The following is a 21,448-nucleotide window of genomic DNA, read 5'->3' on the forward strand; positions in this document are numbered from 1 at the left end:
AATCTTCTTATTGCCCTCTTTCTCCAGTCAAACCTACCAATATTTGAGCATTTCATTGTACATGTGCCTTGTAAATAAAATAAAAAAACACCATTGATTAAGTTAACATCCTTAACACACCTCAAGGCTCCCTGGCGGCGCCTGTCCGCAGTCAAAGGTAAGATGGCCGTCCGTTTGGCCGAACTCTCTCATGCGCATCTCTCTAATGGAGCCATCATTACAGCGGCCGCTTGACTGATGGGCTGCGTCTCTCGGAGGAAAGCTATTCAAATTGACAAATGTGAGCTAGGAGCCTCTCCAGGATTTCTTGGCTCTCCGTCATGAGACAGGCCGTTTATTTATAGGGGTCACAGCAGTACTAGTAGTTATTTTTGTCAGGACTGAAATGGGCAGTGTGTTGCTCAAGGTTCAACACACCGACCCTCACATCCACACACTCGGCATGGAACACATTGATCATTCAGTCAGAGGGCTTGGAAGAACAATGGGATTGGAGATTTGCTGTTTTTTCTTGCCCGTACCTCTCAAACCGGCACACACACGCGCACACACACACACACACACACACACACACACACACACACACAATGTTGGCTAAACAGTGACGTAAGGGGGTCTTGTTTGGAAAGGTTATCTACACAAACTAGGCACACACAAGGTGTACTTTGGGGTGTTGGTAGGTTCCTGTTGTGGGCGGTTCAGAGTGTAGAATGACCCTTCAGCCCAGGGTCATTAGTCCACTAAAAACAGATTTTAAGATGACGATTTTGTCCGGAAAACTGAGAGAATGAGCAGCCTGCTCGTACGCACTTACGTTTTCATGCTTTATCAGATCCTTTCAGTACCAATATAACACTGTAAATCTGTCTAAGACTATATTAATCTCATATATTATGTTCACTTGATTGTCCTGTTACAGCTGGATTAGGATGCATTAAGGTTAGGCGTGCTTGATAATCCCTGATGTATTTGAACAGATCAAGCGTGGATTAAGGATGCGTTAGGTGAGAACAAGATGAAGTGTAGTGTTAAATTCACACTGGCGTTGTCAATCACACTTAAAACAATGACATATTGCCTAGTGTGAAGCCTCCTAGCTTGTGTGTGTGTGTGTGTGTGATTGTAATAGTTGCAGATTCCCCCTGGATTGGAAACTGTGGGTGTGAAATAGTTGAAAGAATTTTTTGCAATTAAAATGCCTCTCAGACGTGCTGTGAGCTAGCCTAGCCTAGTTCACTTCTACCAGAATAGTCACATTATTCAAATTAGTTTGTGTACGGCTCCTTTTTTTCTTTTTTTACCTTCATCCCTGCCTCTACCTCTTAACTTGAAGGACACACACACACATACATATTCACCGCATTTTTGCGTGCTGTTATGTAAAGGCTGTAAACCCTCAGAAGGCCGGCCAGGCCTGAGGAGGATGCAGGGAGACGGGCTGACCTACAGTAGCATCGCTCCCAATCCCGTGTGTGCGTGTGTGTGTGTGTGTGTGTGTGTGTGTGTGTGTTTGGGGGTGGGGGGGTCTAGATGCTCTCTGGTCAAGGTCTGAGATACTCATTTAGAGACTGTGAATGTATTTTAATTTTTTATTTTAATTTTTTAAGTAGGCCATGTGAGCTGTCTGACTGGTTTGCCGTTGATTATTAACTTAGTCTGACGGTTCCAGCCTTGTGTTTACTGACTTGAAAGGACAATTCATGGTCGGTTAGACATGTGTCATCTTACCATGACATCTGACGATGACATACGAAAAAGGACATCTGACACTTTCTGAATAAGGCGCGGCTGACACTAGAGACACTCAACCCGGCCGACACTTTGCGTCATCTCTGTGGTAACTATGCCAAAGCATAATTTGTTTACAATTAGTACAACAGACTTTCCGGACTATGCGACAATCTATGACTGCATCCGTGACAAATTTCAGGAGTTGACAGGTCTGTGATGCCCCAATCTGACATATATACGTGTCTTGACTCTGATGTCATTTTTGTGTAAGACATGTCGTACGACACCTGTCTCACCGAGCGTAAAATTGGCCTTCAGTTCTCCACACGAACAGCTTCCTGAGTTAGTTCTTGTTGCAAGTGGCCAGCAGCATTAATTCTAAATGGCTGCGACATCATTCTTTCCTGCCTTCCCTGTCTGTCTGCCTGCCTACTTGCGCGTGTGTGTGTGTGCGCGTGTGTGTGTGTGTGTGCAGCCTGTGTCAGGTCCGATAGCCAGCTGCTCCCTCCATAAGTGTGCCGTGACACACAGCTTGGCCCCGGATGGGAAAAGACCAGGGCTCTATAGGCTAATGAAACAGCTCAGGCGTGTGTGTCGTGGTGCGTTCCCCTCAGAAGAGAATTACCTTGCTCTCTGTGAAGCGCATTGTGTTATACAAATAAAGTTTGACTCGATTTGACTTAGTTGCATCAGTGATTGTTTTGAAACCGATTGCAGTTTGATTTGACTTAGTTGCATCGGAGTGATTGGTGTGAATCCCATTGCAGTGTTTCGGGCTTCCCTGTGTTGTGCCGACTTTTCATCCACGGTTCTCTAACCCCCTCCTTTCCTCTGTCTGTGCCCCCCCTCAGTAACCCCCGACCTGTTCCCAGAGACGCCCCTGGTGCCCTCCGTGACCTCTGGGTGGGCGGAGCCTGCCCTGTGGAGGCCCCGGAGGCGCAGCAGCGCCGAGACCGCCGCCAGGCCCCGCCCCTCCCGCTCTCCGGCGCCCGGCCCGGTCCGCCCCAGCAAGCGCGGCATGGAGGTGGGCATGCGCGTGGTGCGCGGCCTGGACTGGAAGTGGGGGAACCAGGATGACGGCGAGGGCCACGTCGGCAGCGTGGTGGAGATCGGGCGGCAGGGCAGCACCACCACGCCGGACAAGACCGTGGTGGTGCAGTGGGACAGCGGCACGCGCACCAACTACCGCACCGGCTACCAGGGCTCCTACGATCTGCTGCTCTACGACAACGCCCAGATCGGTGAGCGCGTCAGCCGGCTACTCCAAAAACAGGCCTGCGGGCCGTAATAACTGTTATGACCCGGCTCTTGGGGCCATAACAAAAAGGGAGACACACACCATGTATAATCAAAATAATCAAGAATATACAAAATAAACTCGCTTTGCCCAGGTGAGTGTACGCAGTGGGAGGTCTGGTGAGGAGGGTGTTGTATGGTGGACAGGGTTTTTCCTGCATAGAGACATTTTTGACGCCCCCCAAAGAGATTTTAGCCAGAGCCAAAGGAAAATCACCAGAGCCAAAATGCTAAAAATTGAGAATAAATAAGCAATTCACATCCTCTCCAAATGTGCAGCCCATCCCTGTTTCTTGCATTGTCCGTGGTTTGGACCGACAGGTTATCAGTATCCTAAACATTTTGTCTTCATATCCATTTTGTGTCATGTCGGGAGATTTCCCGCGACTGTGAAAAGTGAGCTCAGTCAGAAAGACAGCAAAGAATACAGGCCTATACATGCTGGTAGGATACTCGGCATAAAACAGAGGTTTCCCCCAAATATTGTGTGCACATCACCCCCTCAAAGACCCATTCTGAGCCAGGAAAAGCCCTGGTGTAGGATAACAAAACCAAGCCAAAGCCAGAGGAATGGTGCTGGTGGAGAGAGAGACAGCTTGTGGACTGTACCCAGGACAACCAGGCAGCTGTCCCCCCGATTGTCCTGATGGGTGTCCTGCCCTGCCCACTGGGTAGCCTACGTGCTTGGAAACCAGACCGAGGAAGGCTACCCATACAGGGCCAGAGGGCCGTCACATAACAAGAACTGTTGAGAAAATATGTTGCTTCATTCATGTCAAGGCCTGCTTATTTATCATGCTTGTGACTCTCAAGTGAGCAGCCTGAAGTGAATTTCTTTTGTCAGCGTGACGCAGCAAAGGCCAGCTTTTTCCATCGGCAACGCGTCCTTATTTTGGGATCCGACGGCTCACGCTAAGTCCGCTCCGTCTGACGGTGACGTTGTTCCGCCTCGGAAGCCGAGCCTTCGTTTAACGGAGCAAATGAAATGAAAGAGTGAAAGAATGAGAGAGTGCAGAGAGGGAGGAGGGCAGGAAAGAGAGGAGGAGAAACAGAAGAGGGGAGGAGGAACGGTATCTCTTGTCGTCTCTTGAATGTGTAATATGCTGGACATTTAATGCCATCAGGCCCAGGGTAATACCATTCAGGGAAAAGGCCTAGTATGTTGTAGAGGTGGAATGGTAGCTCTCCTTATGCCACTGGCTGGTAATGTTGTAATTTAGAGATCCGGATACATAATGGAACTTTACAGCCGGTATGAGATTTTCAGCACAGGGACTCTCATCGTCAGGTTCAAATGGCCTAGCGCCGAAACGTTCATTTCAGTCGCTGCTAGTGAAGAGGACAGTGTGCTGCAGCTTTTTTCTTTATTCAGCCCTTGTGTGTTCCTCCTACGCACCTGCCTGTGCAGATGTGCAAAAAGGTTTTTTCTTCCTCTCTCTAAAGCACAGGGACTAACATAAGTTCACAAATGACTAACACCTGGTATCGGGGAGACTTGGAAGGCTGGACTGGATAAAAATAGAGCCGTAGAAAATGTAATTTGAGTCATCACACCAGGGGACTCGATAGTATCATGCTACATTTTTGACTCCCGTCTTTTGCTTGCGGCTTTGCCTTGACCTTTGACCCCTAACCCCCCCCCCCCCCCCCCATCTCTCCCATCTTCCAGGGGTCCGTCACTCGAACATTATCTGCGACAGCTGCAAGAAGCACGGCATCATGGGGATGCGCTGGAAGTGCAAGGTGTGCTTTGACTACGACCTGTGCACACAGTGCTACATGAACAACAAGCATGACCTGGGCCACGCCTTCGAGCGCTACGAGACCGCCCACTCTCAGCCGTGAGTATAGGACCGTCGACGCCGCCTCTTCCCCCCGACTCCTGAGTCGTTTGAGTCGATTCAGTCGTTTTGTGCATGTTTTTTTTTTTTTTTTTTGCTGTGTCATCCTTTAGAATCTTTATCGATGTTGGATTCCCTTTGCTTGATCAAAACCACAGCTTGTCTAGCTGCTGGAGACAATTTGAAGTGCTCTCTTGTCGCCACACTCCCTTGCATATCGTTGAATTACCCATCGTTTTACCGCCCCGAGACTGGGAGGTCGTGAGTTCGATCCCCGGCCGAGTCATACCAAAGACTATTAAAAATGGTACCCGATGCCTCCCTGCTTGGCGCTCAGCATCAAGGGTTGGATTGGGGGTGAGTTCCTGCAACTTACTAGCGTCATGTCAAGGTTGTGTACTTGTACATCAAGCTGCCTCAAGCTACAGAAACAGGAGATAAGCTCCAGCCCCATGGGCCACCAGGCCCCAGAAACATTGGTTCTCAAAAGGCTTACTTACAAGCGTGAGCGCTATGAAGGGATCTGTTCCCTCCTCTGCCTTCCGCCCGCGTTCTGCATCAGTTCACAGTGAAGCTCCAGCCCCCTCAGGCACTGTCTGAATGTCAGCTGGGCAGACTGTTCCCATTTTAATGGGGCAAAATTAAAATGGGCACATTTAAAATGGGCCACAGAATCGTCCCGTATCCCACCACTTCACAGCCCGTAACTCTCAGGCTCACGTGTGAGTGTTGCAGGGACGTCTTCAAGGTTGAAACCCTAAAAGGCAAGACATCTCTCAAGAGTCACCCTTTAATGTAGCTCCTCATTTAGTGTAAATTATGTAGCTTTAGGCCGCATCATCTGTAAGAGCTGAAGTATCTTTTAAGTAATAGTGGTTATCCAGTTTATGTTCAGCGATATGAGTCGTCTATCTATTTTCGTGTCATTGGCTTCCTTGATTAGGACACTTTGGGTCCATTGAAGAATTTACGGAAATTGGGAAATTCTGTGGTTTTAGGTCGGAAACCTCACAATGCTTCCTCTTTCTACGCCGCTACAATGGTCTTTTTTAGTCTAAACGTTTTACCTGGTTCCTGGTGGTAATCTAAAAGACTCACCCTGAGCTGCCCGGAAGCTCAGTAAGTCTAATAAAGCACAACCACTTTTCCGGTTTCCTTTCTCCCCCACGTAGAGAGAAAATGCGGTATTTCTCTCGCAGGTGGCCTAGACATAGCTACGGTACGCTGCCCTCTGTCTGAGGTTCACTCACTCGTCTCACCTCGTATGGTATCTCTCCTATGGTATTGCGTTCTTATCAGGGCTGAATGTTGTTTGGCTCAGCAATGTCCTTCATTAAACCAGAGGAGGGGTTTGGGTGGAGCAAACTCACTCACTTGCAAACAAACTGTGTGCAAGTCCTCTAGACAGTCTTCATCCTCTTGTTATTCATTTTTCAATTACCTCATTTTTAATGAGGTAAAGTTGTTTCAGTTCACAGTGCCATGTCTCCTTCCTTCAAATTTCACCAGTCACCAGGTTAAATGTTCAGGGATTGTTTGTCTGAAAGGTGCAGATTTGATCTCTCTTCCTGGTGTTGCATTACAGGGTATGATGCCCAGGAGAGCTTCTAAGCGCTTGTGTTATTTTGAGGTTGTTAACAACCCCTCAACACCTCTGTGAGATTTAAATACCCAGCGAGACGATAAGATAAACGGCATAAAGGCTAATTACAAAGATAATGTAAACACTGGAAATAGACCTACTGAAAAAAAACAGCCTATAACACTTTGGCTTAAATTCTACAGCATGTCGTGATACAGCACTAACAGGAATTGAATCCACCCAACTTTGGCAGCCCAAAACCAAAATCAGTAATGAAAGGAGAGGGTTTGTCGCTGGACACTGACTGAAACTTGGTCAACCTCATTGTGAGTCTGGAGATGTATCTGGTAGATATCTCCATCATGAATGGGACATTTGGTCTGAAGAGGCATGCGCAAACAATGTGTAAACCTAGGATTTATCGGCTTTTCCAAATGTTTTGGAAATAGAGACAGTGTTTACATGTGTTTTTCAGTGTGTACAAAACATTTTTATATAGAACATATAGTCATCGGTAAATATTGGTTATCGGCCATAACAGCAATGCTAATATCTGTTAGCGGTATCGGCCAAAATTGTCGTATCGGTGCCTCCCTAAGGATTTGACAATGCAGAGGAATCACTGATGATGGTTTTCAGTTGTGATCAATACTTCCCTCTTTCAAACACTAGTCTATTTGTCTACATGCCGCAAAGGTATTGTACAATGTACAGCATTGTAGTGAGAGCCACAGACTTGGATTCCATTGATTCGCTTTCTGCTGGTCTTATAACCATGTTGTTCATCCTGAAGAGTTCCACACACGTCTCTCTCTCTCTCTCTCTCTTCTTCTCTTCTCTTCCTCTCTCTTTCTCTCCCTTCCTCTTTCTTTCTCTCTCTTTCTCTCTCTTTCTCTCTCTCTCTCCCCCTCCCCCTCCCTCCCTCCCTGTGCCCAAACACGGCCATTGCATACGCTTATCCTCACTTGAAATCCAGCCAGCCCGTCATCTATATTTCAACACCTCATCATAGCGTAGCTCATCCATTCTTCATTGCTGCCATGAGCATTTTACGCATAATATAGCAGCTTACAATCAACATGCCATCCATACCATAGGCGCTTACAGAACATTGCATTCATATTTCAGAAGCTTAAATCTCTATCACATTTCACCTAACTTACATTTGATTTAGATATTCGGTTAAGTCAGGAAGTCTGTGGTGGTGTAGCAGTCTAATGCGTTGTACTCTGGCCACCGGGGACCAGGACTCGCGCCTCGGTCTCGCCCGATCCTGGCTGGATCCCAGAGGGAGGGGCATATTGGGCCGCTGCTCCCCAGGGGGGGGGTTAGTTTAATCTCGGTTCGACGGTTAGGCGTACTGCAGCGACCCCGTGAAGTTGTCTCTCCTTTGCATCGCCAACCGGCCGGGTTGCGTGACGAATCCAGTTAATAGAGGGCGATTGGACGCTAGGTCAGGGGCAGTTAGCTGCTAAATTGGGTGAAAATGGGATAAAATCGAAAAATAAACGTATTCAAAATAAATATATATTCAGCAGAATGGATATAAAGAGCTGTCCGTAATACGAATACAAAATGTGAAGCCTCAGCTGGTGCTATCCAGTCTTTCATTACACAGGGAAGAGATTACTAAACACAAAATCACATCTCCATAATGACCAGCTGCTGTGTGAAATGGGGATGATGGCATCATATGAAAGGCATGATGGCTTTCCACTTCTGCACCGTGGCTCGTGTGCATGGTACCAAACACACTCACACTCTCTCTCTCCCAAAGTCCTAGATGACAAAAAAATAATTTATTACTTTAAGATCTACTGACAGATTTGAGCTTTTTTATTTTTTTGTTTTTTTTTATGTACACGATTAATATTATTGGAAGGAAGCTGAGTTTGGCTAATTCCCATGATGAGAAAGGTCTCTGTTATTGTGTTGGAAGGGATTGAGACCAGGCTCATCATGGTAAATAGGTTTCATTTAACGTGTGAGAAAGCGTAGCCAAGCATGTGGCTAAGGGCTGACAGCGTGTTAGCTGGCTAAGCTAGCAAGCTAATAATGTTTTGCACTCGGATACTGGCATGGGGTCAGTGTGGTCTTTGAGTTGAGCTAGACATGCAGTGTTGGAGACCGCTATTGTAATTGTATTGGCGACCTGTATTGTAACTAATTAACTTAACAGGATTAGGATGCTAGCATTTCTGTATGCGTGGATTATCACGTTAGCATTTTCACCTTCCTGATGGAGGCGTGTTATATAATTGGTGTCATTTGTGATGATAGTGGATGTGCCTTGATCATGGGCATGTCTCAGTAGTACTAAGGGAATATTCTGAAAGGGGTGTTGGTCTAATCTAGGTGCACAGGCACAGACTGAAATTGAACCCAAATGCCACAGAAATCTTTGTCATCTTGTGAATTGCTTCTGATTGTGTAATAAGTACACACAGGTTTGTGATTGGGCTTACAATGTGTCACTTTGTTTGGTAAAGAGCTACATTTTGTCAGGAGGGTGGTGTTATACAGTATGTAAAAGGTTTATGGCGTTTATTTTAGTCGGAGTTTCTCTCGTGGTAACTGCCGTATCGTGATCCGGGACATGTGTGAAGGTGATGGCGTGCTGACGATGCGCAGTGCAGCATATGGGTGTCCATATGTTTACCGCGGAGGAAATGGAACAAGAACTTCCCAGTCAGTTAATCCCAACCAAACACAAACATACACAAACCCCCACCCTTGCAGTCATGCGAGAGCCTGTCATTGTAATCCTAATCCTAATCCACCAGGGCATGTCAACAACACCTGACCTCCTCACCACTGCACCTCCTCCTGTTTCTACCCTATCCACCCCTCTTCGGGGGTTATTCCTTACCCCCTCGCTGGGCTCTATGGGCAATAAACAGTAAAAGTGTGTACCTTGCAGGGCGCCCTGGTAGCTCACCAGGTAAGGCGCGCACCATATGAAGGCTAGTCCTTCACGCGGCGGACCCGGGTTCGATTCCCGGCTCGGGTCCTGTGCCGCATGTCCTCCCCTCTCTCTCTCCCACATTTCCTGTCTCTCTGCACTGTCCTATAACAATAAAGCTGAAAAGCCTTTATTTATTTAAATAAATAAATAGTGTGTACCTTGCATCATCAAATCATGACAACACAGCGTTTACAGAAGGAAATTATGTTTCGGGGGAGATTGGGAAACTGGGACTTGCCATGGTTGGTCCCTCGCTACCGTACGTGATTAGAATTGTGACGCAACGGACATTCCGTCCGAAAGTCATGTCACAACTACAGCGGACGCTCAGCAAACAGTCATGTCAACAGGTCAACAGATCCCGATCCGGATCTGACTGGACGTAGACATATGTTCTCGGTGGTAACGAGACATTCGGTCAGGCAGGATTAAAAGTACAGATCCCTTAAAAGAGCGGCTGCTCTCGCTAACTGTTTAATCATTGACAGACCGACAACAACAACATGTCAACAACAGTGTCCGTCCCCTCATGAACGCAGTAAAACCATCACATGATTGTCACTAGTTTCTGACATTATCTTGATAGATTAGACCAGACTGTGTTTTGTACGTGGTATCTGGGCATTTAAATCAATATTTATTGGCTGTGCTGTTGTTAGACTGGCACGGTTGGCTTTTGCACACTCAGTATCTCCCTGATCCACTCAAGCAGGAAGCCTGATGAGATTGAGACAAGTGATTTAATTCATGACATCATCATCAAATTTGCATTGAATTATTTGATAATTCGAACCCGACCCCGGATAAGCAGATGAAGATGGATGGATGGATGGCTAGATATTTGATAAGCCTGTTGCAGCATCAAATCCCCTCCACTGTCAATTTGGCCTATAATGCAGTCTTCCCATCAAAGACCTACAGTAGACCTATACGCCTGTATCCCTCAAAGGACCAACACAGGAAGCTTAGAGAGACATATGTTGTCTCTGTGGTGACGCGAGTGTATTCTTGGCACAGACACTGACATGAACACACACGCACACACACGCACACACACACTTGGCCTTGCTCTCTGACGGCCTGCTTCCTGATTGCCTGCTGTCTAGAGATTAAAGCCCAAAGCTCTGCTTTCAGCCACACGCACCTGACCACAGCACCTGAGTCATAGCCCAGGCCAGCCAGACAAGCCAATATTGAGATTTATCCTCAACTCAGTCTCACACTAAGCCACTAAGAAGCGAAGGACTGCACTACTGGCCCCATCAGCTGTGACCCCGTGCCTCCCAGGCAGACCCAGGAGGAAGGACCCTAGCCTGGGCTAGCTCCGCTTCCCTTCTCCGTGCTTATGGACTGCAAAGCTCTCGTCCGACCCAAGGGAGAGAGAGACATAGGAGTAGGGAGTCTCTCGTCCTCATCCTCCCCCCGAGGAAGTCTGCCCTCAGGAGGCATCGATCACAGCGGATTTATACGTTTCGATATCAAGTATTGCCGAAGCTCTAAGACCGAAACGAAAGCTGGATGTTGACCCTGTGGAGAAAGCATGGGAATAGGCAGCTCGTTCGCGCCGAGATCCGACCAAATCTTTACCATAAGGTACGTCTCCCGAACCCATTCTGTCTCGTTTCCTGAGGAACTCCGTGCGATCGCTCGAACCTGTCGTTGTGTCGGCTTTGGCAGCCGTGCTCCACCAGGGCGTGTTGACAACAGTTGATATCTCAGTTTTTTTTTTTTGAAGGCATGTGTTTTCAGTTAAACGCGGCTCTCAGCCTTCAGCGGAGCCGAAGCTCTATCAAAAACAGAGGCCTCTCCTTGATTTGGACAAACAGTATAGCACATGTACACCATCTTCCCTTTGGCAAGAACCACTTCAGAACAGACGCCCCTTTGTATCCCCCCCCCCCCCCCGATATATCTACTGATTTATGTCCCCCGCGGCTTCTTCCCCAACTTTTGACCCAAGTCTAGGACTTTGAGGTTTGTGTGTGAATGCACGTGTCTCTAAACCAGAGCTGTTAAAGGTGGCGCCGTTTGCCTGTGCCACTTAGCGGGTGTATAATGTATGCTTGCTTAATTCATAGAGAGTTAGATGTGCAGAGGGTTAGCTAGTGTATTTCCAGAGGTCGATAAGCGATGGAATTTGGAAGACGCCTCTGTCTGTTTGGTTTTCGATTTGCTGAAACGTCTGGATCATGATGTTTTGGAGTCTCTCCAAGGTGTTCTATTGTTCTAAGTTCCAACATAGTGTTACATGAAGAATGTGTTGTTTTTTTTTGTGTACTTTTGGCTCTTCACAGAGTGAGCTTGGCACCGAGGCAGAATCTCCCACGGATCATCCTTAAAGGAATCTTCCAGGGGGTGAAAGTGGTCCGCGGACCCGACTGGGATTGGGGGAACCAAGATGGTGAGTGACGGGAGCGAATGAACATCCTTCACTCATACTAACCAGGTCCATCCTCGCTAACCGAGGCTGCATGCACACTAACCCTCTTCTGCGTGCGAGTGCGAGTACAGTACATCCATGTGTTCGTGTCTCATTCCGATAACCTGTGACCTCACCCTATAACCTCATCCTAACCGTACCCTTAACTCATCCTAACCGTACCCTTTTCTCATCAACCTCACTCAGACTCTCGACTCTTGCTCACAAGTGAGTCAGTTAAGCCTGTTACACAGATGTTTTATAAGAGATGTCATTAAGGTTTATTTTCCTGCCATTTCCCAGTATGTGTAGTGGAAAAAAGTCACATGAACGCAAAAAAAAGTCACATGAACTCTAATTATAGCTGTTTTGTAACTTTGGGGAAGGGAAATAATCTTTAAGGGTTTTGAAATGTGGATTTCTTGGCTTCTATGCTGTTGATTTCTGTTGGATTCCATAACCTAACACGTCAAGAGTCTGAGGAATTTATTAGACACTGACAACTCCCAACTGTTACAGGAGAGCAGTTTGCCAGAATCGCTTATGAAGACTTGTTGTCAACGTTTTGGTCCAAACCCTTCAACATTGGTTAGAGCACAGGAGAAGGTCCTCGCCTATCTGCGTTGTCTCAGTGGAGTTAGCACTTTGAACGGCATCGAGTGGCTGGCAAGGGCCTGGTGTCCAGTGACACCAGTGTCAATCACCAGTGTTGAATGTCATGTGCAGTAAAGCATAGCAAACGTCTGGGCATGCCAGAATTTTCGTTTCTCTCTCATCTAGATTCTAGAACACTGGCAGATTCTAGAACACTGGCGGAGTATGAAGGCACACCGTTTAAGTACAGTAGCATCGAACGGTACTGTAGATGTTGTTTTTTAGGGGAAGTCAAGATTAATCAACATGTTAAAAAGTCATTGTCTTCTCTCTGTTATGAGTGCATGGTACTGTGTGTTGAACTTTCCAGGTGTAAAACTGACGGAGTGTATTGACTGTGTTGCCTGGGCTATCCATCCCCACTGACTCCCTTCTCAGCTGTTTGCATGTGTATCTTTCTCTCTCTTTCCAGTTTTTCTACTTCCACATACAGTGAGTGTGCATATGGAACTTGTGGAATGCGAAATGTTGATGGGTACCATGTTTGCATGTGTTGTCTGTCCTATTAACCTTTAACATGTTTTATGTTTTTCATCGGAAATTCGTGCAAGCAACTGAAATACACACAATATCATTATGTTCCCTTGGTCTTTTCCTCGTTAGACACCCCCCAACCCCCAGTAGCTCATACAGTATCCTCCTGCTCTCTTCGCGTCGTCATTTCTCCAACACCGCTATACTATTGACCTCTCCTGCTTGTGGTGGTTCTATGGTTGTGTGTGTGTGGTTGTGTGTGTGTGTGTGTGTGTGCAGGTGGAGAGGGTAAGGTTGGGAAGGTTGTAGACATTCGTGGCTGGGACACTGAATCGGGCCGCAGCGTGGCCAGTGTCACGTGGTCCAACGGCAGCACTAATGTCTACAGAATGGGTCACAAAGGCAAGGTGGACCTCAAGTACGTCTCGGACGTCCAGGGAGGCTTCTACTACAAAGACCACCTCCCTAAACTAGGTAGGAACTACAACCACCTCATACTGGACGGTGTGTGATTTTTCCAAAGTCTATTCACTGCTGCACATTGTGTTAAATCAGAATGAAGGCGGAAACTATGTCATAATACATGGACGTCTGTAGTTAGCGCTGCTCTTGCAGATGACGTGTGACATGTGTGACTTGTGTGACTCAGGGGAGCACGCAGAGCTGCAGAGGCAGGAGAGCGCAGACGGCCACAACTTCCAGCAGGGAGACAAGGTGAAGTGTCTCCTGGAAGTAGACATCCTCAGACAGATGCAGGAGGGCCACGGAGGATGGAACCCCAAAATGGCCGAGGTACTGCACTCTTCGCTCCCCAAGTTAAACGGATGTTCGTTCTCTCACATTATTCATCCTCTCAAAAGAGGCTAACCTCTCTTCTGTGTAAAACTCTTAAAGCTACAGTATGTAACTTTTGCGGTACGTGCCCCGCTACGAGCTAGCAACAATGGAAAATTCCGTCTGCCAGGGTGGATTCGGTTTGAGTCGCACTCATAGTTTGTGGGTTTGGGTACGCCCACGCTACGTGCCCCGCTACGAGCTAGCAACAAGGGAAAATTCCATCTGCCAGGGTAAATTCGGTCACACTCAGTTTGTGTATTTGGGTACGCCCACACTCCCAAATAAGGCCGTAGAGGAATGCCCCATGTTGCTGAGTGAATCTCACAACGCCCGCATGCTTGGAACCAGGTATGGCCACGCCTCTATGGGAGGAGGCAGCCTCAGTTCCAAACTTAGTTTTTTTTATGCTCTGGTGTAGTTTCCTGACGCCAACGTTTAGAATTGCTGTAGCAGAGCCAAACTGCGGTCTACGTTGTACAAAGACGCGGTTTTCAGGAGCTCATTCCACTGATGCCTCTCAATTTATCATTGCAATATAGAGGTATTTAAAGCAACCGTATGTACGATTTTCGTAGGATTTTAATCAGTACTGAATACACTCGTTAACAGATCTAACTGAGGTGAATCTCAAGTCTAGTTCCTGCGAACACTACTCCTCTAGTTGTCATACTGTAGATCGCTACCTTTGTGTAAAAAAAAAAAAAGAAGCTTCATCCGAGTGTATTATTTAGCTTGAACCTGACCGAGCTTTAAGTAGCGTCACCACTGGTGCGCGATGGAGCAAACCAAACCGAGCATGTTACACTCAAATCAGTGCAGCCATTGGAATGACGAGGTCAATGGCCACAGTGTGCAGCTTAGGCTAAAAACAGACTTGTGTGTTTGCAGTACATTTGTCGAATCGGGACAGTACACAGGATCACGGATCGAGGGGATGTCAGGGTTCAATACAGCAACAACATTCGCTGGACTTTCCACCCTGGGGCCCTCACCAAGGTATTCTATCTGAACTGAACACAGGATTACTAGTGTTTGTTAGTGTTACCTCTCTAAGGTCCCTTTTTTATATGCATTAGAGTAGGTAGCATTGATTTGGCATTTTTTATCCATAGGTGAATACGTTTGGAGTTGGTGAGCTGGTGCGAGTGTTGGAAGATATCGACAATGTAAAAAGACTCCAGGCCGGACATGGAGAGTGGACTGACAGCATGGCACCTGTATGATCATTCAGCCTGATACTATGCTAACTACCTTTAGCCTTATGCTAACTACCTTTAGCCTTGTGCTAACTACCTTTAGCCTTGTGCTAACTACCTTTAGCCTTGTGCTAACTACCTTTAGCCTTGTGCTAACTACCCGTAGCCAAGAATCCAGATCCCTTTATTGATTCAAGATTCCTGAGGCTAACGACCTTTAGCCTGTTGCTAACTACCTTTTGCCTGGCGGTAACTTTGTGCCTGACGTACATTTTCAGTTACTTCAGGCCTAACTTCCTGTGTCTTAGAGGAAGCACCGTATATGGGCGTTAACTTTCCATAATCCCAACCTTGGCTGACAGCTGGCCTTTTGAATTAGAGAGACGGTCAATGGAAAAATACCCTCTCTGTCAGGACTAATCAAGCTTAGTGCTTATTCCTTGAAAGCAATCTGATTATTTATCTAAAAATAAAATGCCGGATCGTTTCCTTGAGAGTGGCGTCGGCGCCTGACTGTCTGCCTGCGGCCTCACGACTGTCAACACCTGTCCTTTATTTTCACCCTCATCTCTCTCTCCCTCTCCCTCCCTCCCTCTCTCTCGCTCTCTCTCTATCCGTGTATCTGTCCTGGTCCAGGCCCTAGGCCAGGTTGGCAAGGTGCTGAAGGTGTACGCTGACGGAGACCTGCGCGTGGCCTTCGGCGGCCAGACCTGGACCTTCAACCCGGCGTGCCTCTCAGCCCAGCCCGTAGAGGTGGACGCCAACCTCATGACGGCCGAGAACCCCAACGAACCCGGAAGTAAGGACCACGCCCAGGAAGGGGGGGGCATCTCTGTCCATCATCCGCTCTCATCCAGACCGCGCTGCTTCCACCTCCTTTCTCGCTCGCATCCTTCCTTCCTTCCCTAGCCCACTCTCTCTCTACCTCCTCTTCCTAATCCAGCCATGCATGCACTGTGTCAAGGCTAAGATGGCGGCTGTTCGATGCCATTTTACCGTCACTATTCCTGCATGTGTGATAAAGGGTGTTCTTTCCATGTCTTTCTCATTGAAATGTCTGTTCTTTCTTTCTGTGCTGTCTCAGGACGCTGCATGTTGGAAGGGATTCACAGAGGCTTTGTCAGAATAGCAAGCCTCTGTTCGTCATTGTGTTGAAGGGTGCTCTCTCTCTCTCTCTCTCTCTCACTCTCTCACTCTCTCGCTCTCTCTCTCTCCGTGCCCTGACTCAACTCGCTTTCTCATTTTCACAAAGAAGAGAGAGTGGAAGCAGGGCTTGCTGCAGTGTGCTTATGTGCTCCACATTTTGTCTCCTTCCATTGGTGTTTTCATTGACTTTCATTGACCGGCTCACCAAGATGTCCGTGTTGATCTGGCGTGACCTCTGCCGCTAGTAGGACCCGGGGGACACTGCGATGCAGACCACAGCAGGAACGTCGTGCTTGGGATTCCGTCACTAAAATGTTACTCTCTCTCTCTCTTTCTTTCTCTCTCTCCCTCTCCCCATCCCCCTCTCTCTCTAGGCACGGTGATTTCAGTCCTGGAGAAGCTGCTGTCCCAGTCCACGGAGCAGGACAACCCCAGCCGGCTGGTCATCGAGGCGGCGCACGGCAGTGCCAACAAAGTCAGGGAGCTGGTGCAGAAGTACCCCGACAAGGTTGGTTGGGATGCCCCACAGGAGGCGTCTTTCGGACAATCGGGCCTCAAAAGAAAACCGTTTGTGGGCGTTCCTCTTTCTCCATCTGTGCGTTTGCGCGTCTCCTCCAGGTGGACATCAAGAACCAGGGGAAGACGGCCCTGCAGGTGGCTGCCCACCAGGGCCACGTGGAGGTGGTGAAGGCTCTGCTCCAGGCCAACAGCTCCATCGAGGTGAAGGACGAGGACGGAGACACGGCGCTGCACTACACGGCGTTCGGGTGAGAGGGGACGCGCACACACACGCACACACACACACGCATCATAGACACACATCATCCACGGAAGCACACGTGCCACATAGCCCTGAGATTAGTTGCCGCGCACACACACACACACACACGCACACATACACACACGCACACACACACACACACACACACACACACATACACAGCCCTTAGATGAGCTTAACACACACACATACTCCTCTCTAAAACAGGGGTGGTATGACCATGGTCCCTAATCCCTCCTCCCCGTCACAACACAATATATAACCGAGCTCAGAAAGGCGGATTCAGATGGCAACTTTGAGAAAACTTTTAGCACTTATTGGGAATTACAAGCATCCCTTTGGAAAGATGTCATGCAAACAAGCGGCAGGTTTGTTCTGGATCATGTGCAGTTGGTATTCAACCCTGGGGGGGGGGGGGGCTGTGAATCCAGCATTCCAGCGTTCCCACGCCATTGTCACCACAAAGCATCATGGGTGGGGGTGGGGGGGACAACATGTACCGTACACTTCTTTCTGATCCTGTTAAGACTTAAAGCTCACGATACGATCTTTTTTATAGTTCAATGTTCACCTTTACTTGCTATTCATTTATGAATTGGCCTTAGCAAGAGCCCAAACATTTTTTGTGACATGAGACTGCATGAGACCCTGTGAATTTATTATTTTACAATTTTGGTGTACTGGCTAGTACAGTACTAGTAAGGAAATCTTGTGGTGGAAGCGGAAGTGACGCTTTTTGCGTGTCACAATATCAGGACTTGTCACGTAAACACGTCTTTCTCTCTTTCCCTCTCGCTCGTGTGTTTTGCGGCCGAGCAGGAATCAGGCGGAGATCGCGCGGCTGCTGTTGAGCAAGGGCGCCAACGTCAACCTGCTGAACAACTCCATGTGCACGGCCCTGCACATCGCCGTCAACAAGGGCTTCACCGACGTGGTGCGCGTGCTGTCGGAGCACGCGGCGGACGTCAACCTGCAGGTGAGGCCTGCTGCAGCGCGAGGCCACTTCCATAAAGCGCTTCCCTCTCTATACTCTTGTAGCCTCGCGTCAGTCACCAGTCTCTCCTCGGGGAGAAGAGCCTGGTGTCTGTTTACTTCACTGCCTTAAGCCCGCCCCTTCTTCCGGCTCGAGCCTGTAGAGCCCGCCTCCTACTTCCGCTTGCTTTATTTTTCCTTAACCGGTAGTTCTTGCATCTTCTTTTACAATTTACGTCGGTGTTATGTCTGGTGATGCCATCGCCAATCTACTCGAAACTTCACCATGTGCAGCCTACAGTAAAAACATTACAGACCGGAAGATTATGCGATGCGTCATCCTAGGCGCTTCCCCTGGCGAAACAACTGCGAAAGAGACAGGCCCCAGACTAATACTCTTGCGGTGAGCTGAGGGATTTGAAGAATAACTTTTTTAGCACTTTTTTGCACGGGCAGGCGTGTAAGAGAAACTCACAAGGACTGGATAAAGAAAAAAGCTCCCCCACACGCTGTCCTCTTCAGTGGCAGCCATTTTTTTAATGAACACCTTTTCGGCGCTAGGCCATCGTCAGGTTCAAATGTCCTAGTGCCGAAACGTTGTTTATAAAAACTGCTGCTAGTAAAGAGGACAGTGTGAGGGAGCGTTTTTCTTTATTCAGAGCTGAGGGGTTTAACAGGTGTAGGCTGTCCCTGTGGGATAACTAGCTCCATCTTGCCTTGGAATCAGCTGGTTAGATTAGCCGTGTCCTGCGCATGTCAGACCTTTTTGCTCAGCGACAAAAATGTGTCATTCACACCTGTCGGTTACTTACAACGCCCACACGTTCATATTTGTCACACCTAGAGCTCACCTGGCCTTTTTTCACACACTTTACACCCCAGTTCTGTCACCTGACTCTCACACAAAGACACGTGCGCGCACACACACACGCACACACCCACACACACACACTCACACCAGTCTTTCTCACTTACCATGAGCAACACGGCACACAAAAACCTGTTTGATGAAACTTTTGATATCGGCCGTTGTATATGCTCATAAATAACCTTATAACAAGGCTTATAACGCTAAATTCCGAACTTTAAGGCTGCTTGAGCCTCATGCTCAGTTGAGTCCATCTCCGTGGTTCATTAATACCATTCAGACTGACTCTAAACCTCTGCTGGGGCTTTCTTCAAATGGCAGCACGATATGTCAACCAACCAGTCTCCGGATCTCGTTTGGGGGGCTGGGAAAGCTCTGCTAGAACAGCTCTGCTCAAGTGGAAGGGCTAGTGCCCGGAGCGGGGTGTGTGTGTGTGTGTCATTCCATAAAAAGATCATAAAATCACTCCGCCACAGACCTCTAAGCACTGCAATAGTAAAAGAGACTTAGTATCAGTTTATTAAAGATGTATATCCTGTTCCTTCCCTCTGTCAGTGTGGAATGACTCAACTCTTTCCTCCGTACCGTCTCTTCTCCCTCAGGACTCGTACGGCGACACGCCGCTCCACGACGCCATCGCCAAAGACTTCAGGAACATCATCGAGATCCTGGCCGTGGTGCCGAACATCGACTTCACCCAGCAGAACAACCGCGGCTTCAACCTGCTGCACCACGCCTCCCTCAAAGGCAACAAGCTGTGAGTACTGGTTACTACACGACACCGCGGTGCGCACCGCAGCCTGTACCGCACACACACCGCATCGCAAAGTGTGTGTGTGTGTGTGTGTGTGTGTGTGTGTGTGTGTGTGTGTGTGTGTGTGTGTGTGTGTGTGTCATCTTGTTTCTGTGACTGTCTCATGAGGGGCTAACAGTATTACATTACATTAGTCATTTAGCAGACGCTTGTACGCAAAGAGAGTAACAATAATTGCATTTAATGTAGGAAAGCCAATGTACTACTACTTGCCAGAACTCACAAGTGCATCTCCTTTCTAAATCAAGTGACTAAGAGCATAATCTAGTGCTGAAAGCAAAGTGCAAAAATAGCAATCTAAAATACAATAGGTGCTTAAGAGGGTGGAGTTGGGGCCTGGATGAGCAGCTGCGCCTGATGTTGTAGAGCATGAATCTGCAGGAGCGTGGGACGTATGTGATATGTGAGGTTGGTCATCCAGGGTCACATGTGAGGAGAATGACAGTTGGTCATCCAGGGTCACACCCAGATTCCTGTTGATTTGGTAGTGGGAGGAGAGGGAAGGGCTCATTGAAATTTCCACTAAGATCTTCAAGAGCAGTCAAGAGACATCAAGGCTGAAAGAGTGATGCTGACACAAACTGTTGAGTCTTCAAACTGGATTCTGATGATTTTGTTTAGGCTACTGGGCGTACGGTAGAGCTGTCATGCCAGATAGTGTCCGGGTGATGATGTCGTTGCTATACTGTACCGTCGCTAGCATTGCTAATATTCCTGATGCTCCTCTCTTGCTGTAGCTAGTTGTAGAGTTGTGATATTGCAGGTCAAATTTGGTTTAATGGGGTTAAATAATGTTCTCTTTTTAGCTGCACCGTACAGCTTGTGCATAAAGTCGGCATTTATATTTGATTTAACATTGTTTTTATTAGGAATGTTTTTTGAAAAGCTGAAAAAATGCATAATTTTGGGTGAAAGCCCTCCTAGACCAGCTACCTTGTTAGCAAACTAGCTAACATCATCTATGGCTAATTATCTGTGAAATGTACTCCTTATACCCACAGGAGTCATAAACATAGACTAGTTAATCTCCTTTCATACACACAATAATTTGTTGATCTCGTTGATCTTGTCTCCAGTAAATTGTGATTCTGAAGTAACGCAAACACAATAATGCTAACTCAGGAATGTCTAGAATGCTATCGTCAGCATAGCAACAGACGCGTCATGATGTTCTAAAGACATTATTACATCACCCGGACACTTTGGCATGACAGAGCCAAAAAGAGCCTCTAAACTGGATTTAAAGCTTCAGTATGTGACTCTTACACTACGAGCCGGCTACAAGCTAGCAGTGGGGGGAAATGCTCTGGTGTTGACCCGACATCAAATGACTTATTATTATAATTGCTTTTGCAGAGCCAAACGCGTCTACAAAGACGCAGGAGTTCATTCACTTACCCCTCTCGATTTATGATAGCAGTATAGCAATAATGTAAACATTTAAACTCTTAAAATCTTACATACTGCAGCTTTGGAAAAAATGTAATGTTTTCAAAATGAAATAGCAACGTTTCAACCATCAAAACATTTCCATTGATTGCAGGAGTGTTGTTCATCATGCTATTATTCTTTTACTCTTTATATGAAGTGTCTTGGATATGCATCCATTACCATACATACTTTTCACTGAGATTCTTCCCAGAATTAAGTCTAGGTCAGGGCTAACCAAATTTTAGGTTAGGTCCCCTCCCCCTCCAGTCACCATAGTTATAACCCAGGTTTTTTCATCTCCTTGGCAGAGACCTCACTTCCCCTAGCCCCAATGCAACCCCCCCCCCCCCAAGCCTGAAATTCATCATAAACACATTTCAATCAATCAATCAATCATTCATCATAAACACATTTAGACCCTGTTTAGGTTTTAAAATGCGT

The 21,448-nt window shown here is 47.4% G+C and overlaps 1 protein-coding gene across 2 annotated transcripts in view; it reads left to right on the forward strand.

Moving 5' to 3' along the window:
- Positions 1-21,448, forward strand: part of mib2 (MIB E3 ubiquitin protein ligase 2) — a 37,338-nt gene that overhangs the window by 3,167 nt on the left and 12,723 nt on the right. Inside the window, exons 2-13 of one of the 2 annotated variants that reach the window (XM_084436200.1) lie at positions 2,583-2,972; positions 4,697-4,868; positions 11,710-11,816; positions 13,242-13,436; positions 13,612-13,754; positions 14,688-14,795; positions 14,912-15,016; positions 15,632-15,794; positions 16,516-16,649; positions 16,760-16,908; positions 17,742-17,898; positions 19,365-19,519. In XM_084436200.1, the coding sequence (XP_084292326.1) occupies positions 2,583-2,972; positions 4,697-4,868; positions 11,710-11,816; positions 13,242-13,436; positions 13,612-13,754; positions 14,688-14,795; positions 14,912-15,016; positions 15,632-15,794; positions 16,516-16,649; positions 16,760-16,908; positions 17,742-17,898; positions 19,365-19,519 (1,978 nt within the window). The remainder of the gene's footprint in view (positions 1-2,582; positions 2,973-4,696; positions 4,869-11,709; positions 11,817-13,241; positions 13,437-13,611; positions 13,755-14,687; positions 14,796-14,911; positions 15,017-15,631; positions 15,795-16,515; positions 16,650-16,759; positions 16,909-17,741; positions 17,899-19,364; positions 19,520-21,448) is intronic. The other variant, XM_084436201.1, reaches the window with a different exon arrangement.

Source organism: Borostomias antarcticus (genome assembly GCF_949987555.1).
Source record: "Borostomias antarcticus genome assembly, chromosome: 3".
Taxonomy (NCBI): Eukaryota; Metazoa; Chordata; class Actinopteri; order Stomiiformes; family Stomiidae; genus Borostomias; species Borostomias antarcticus.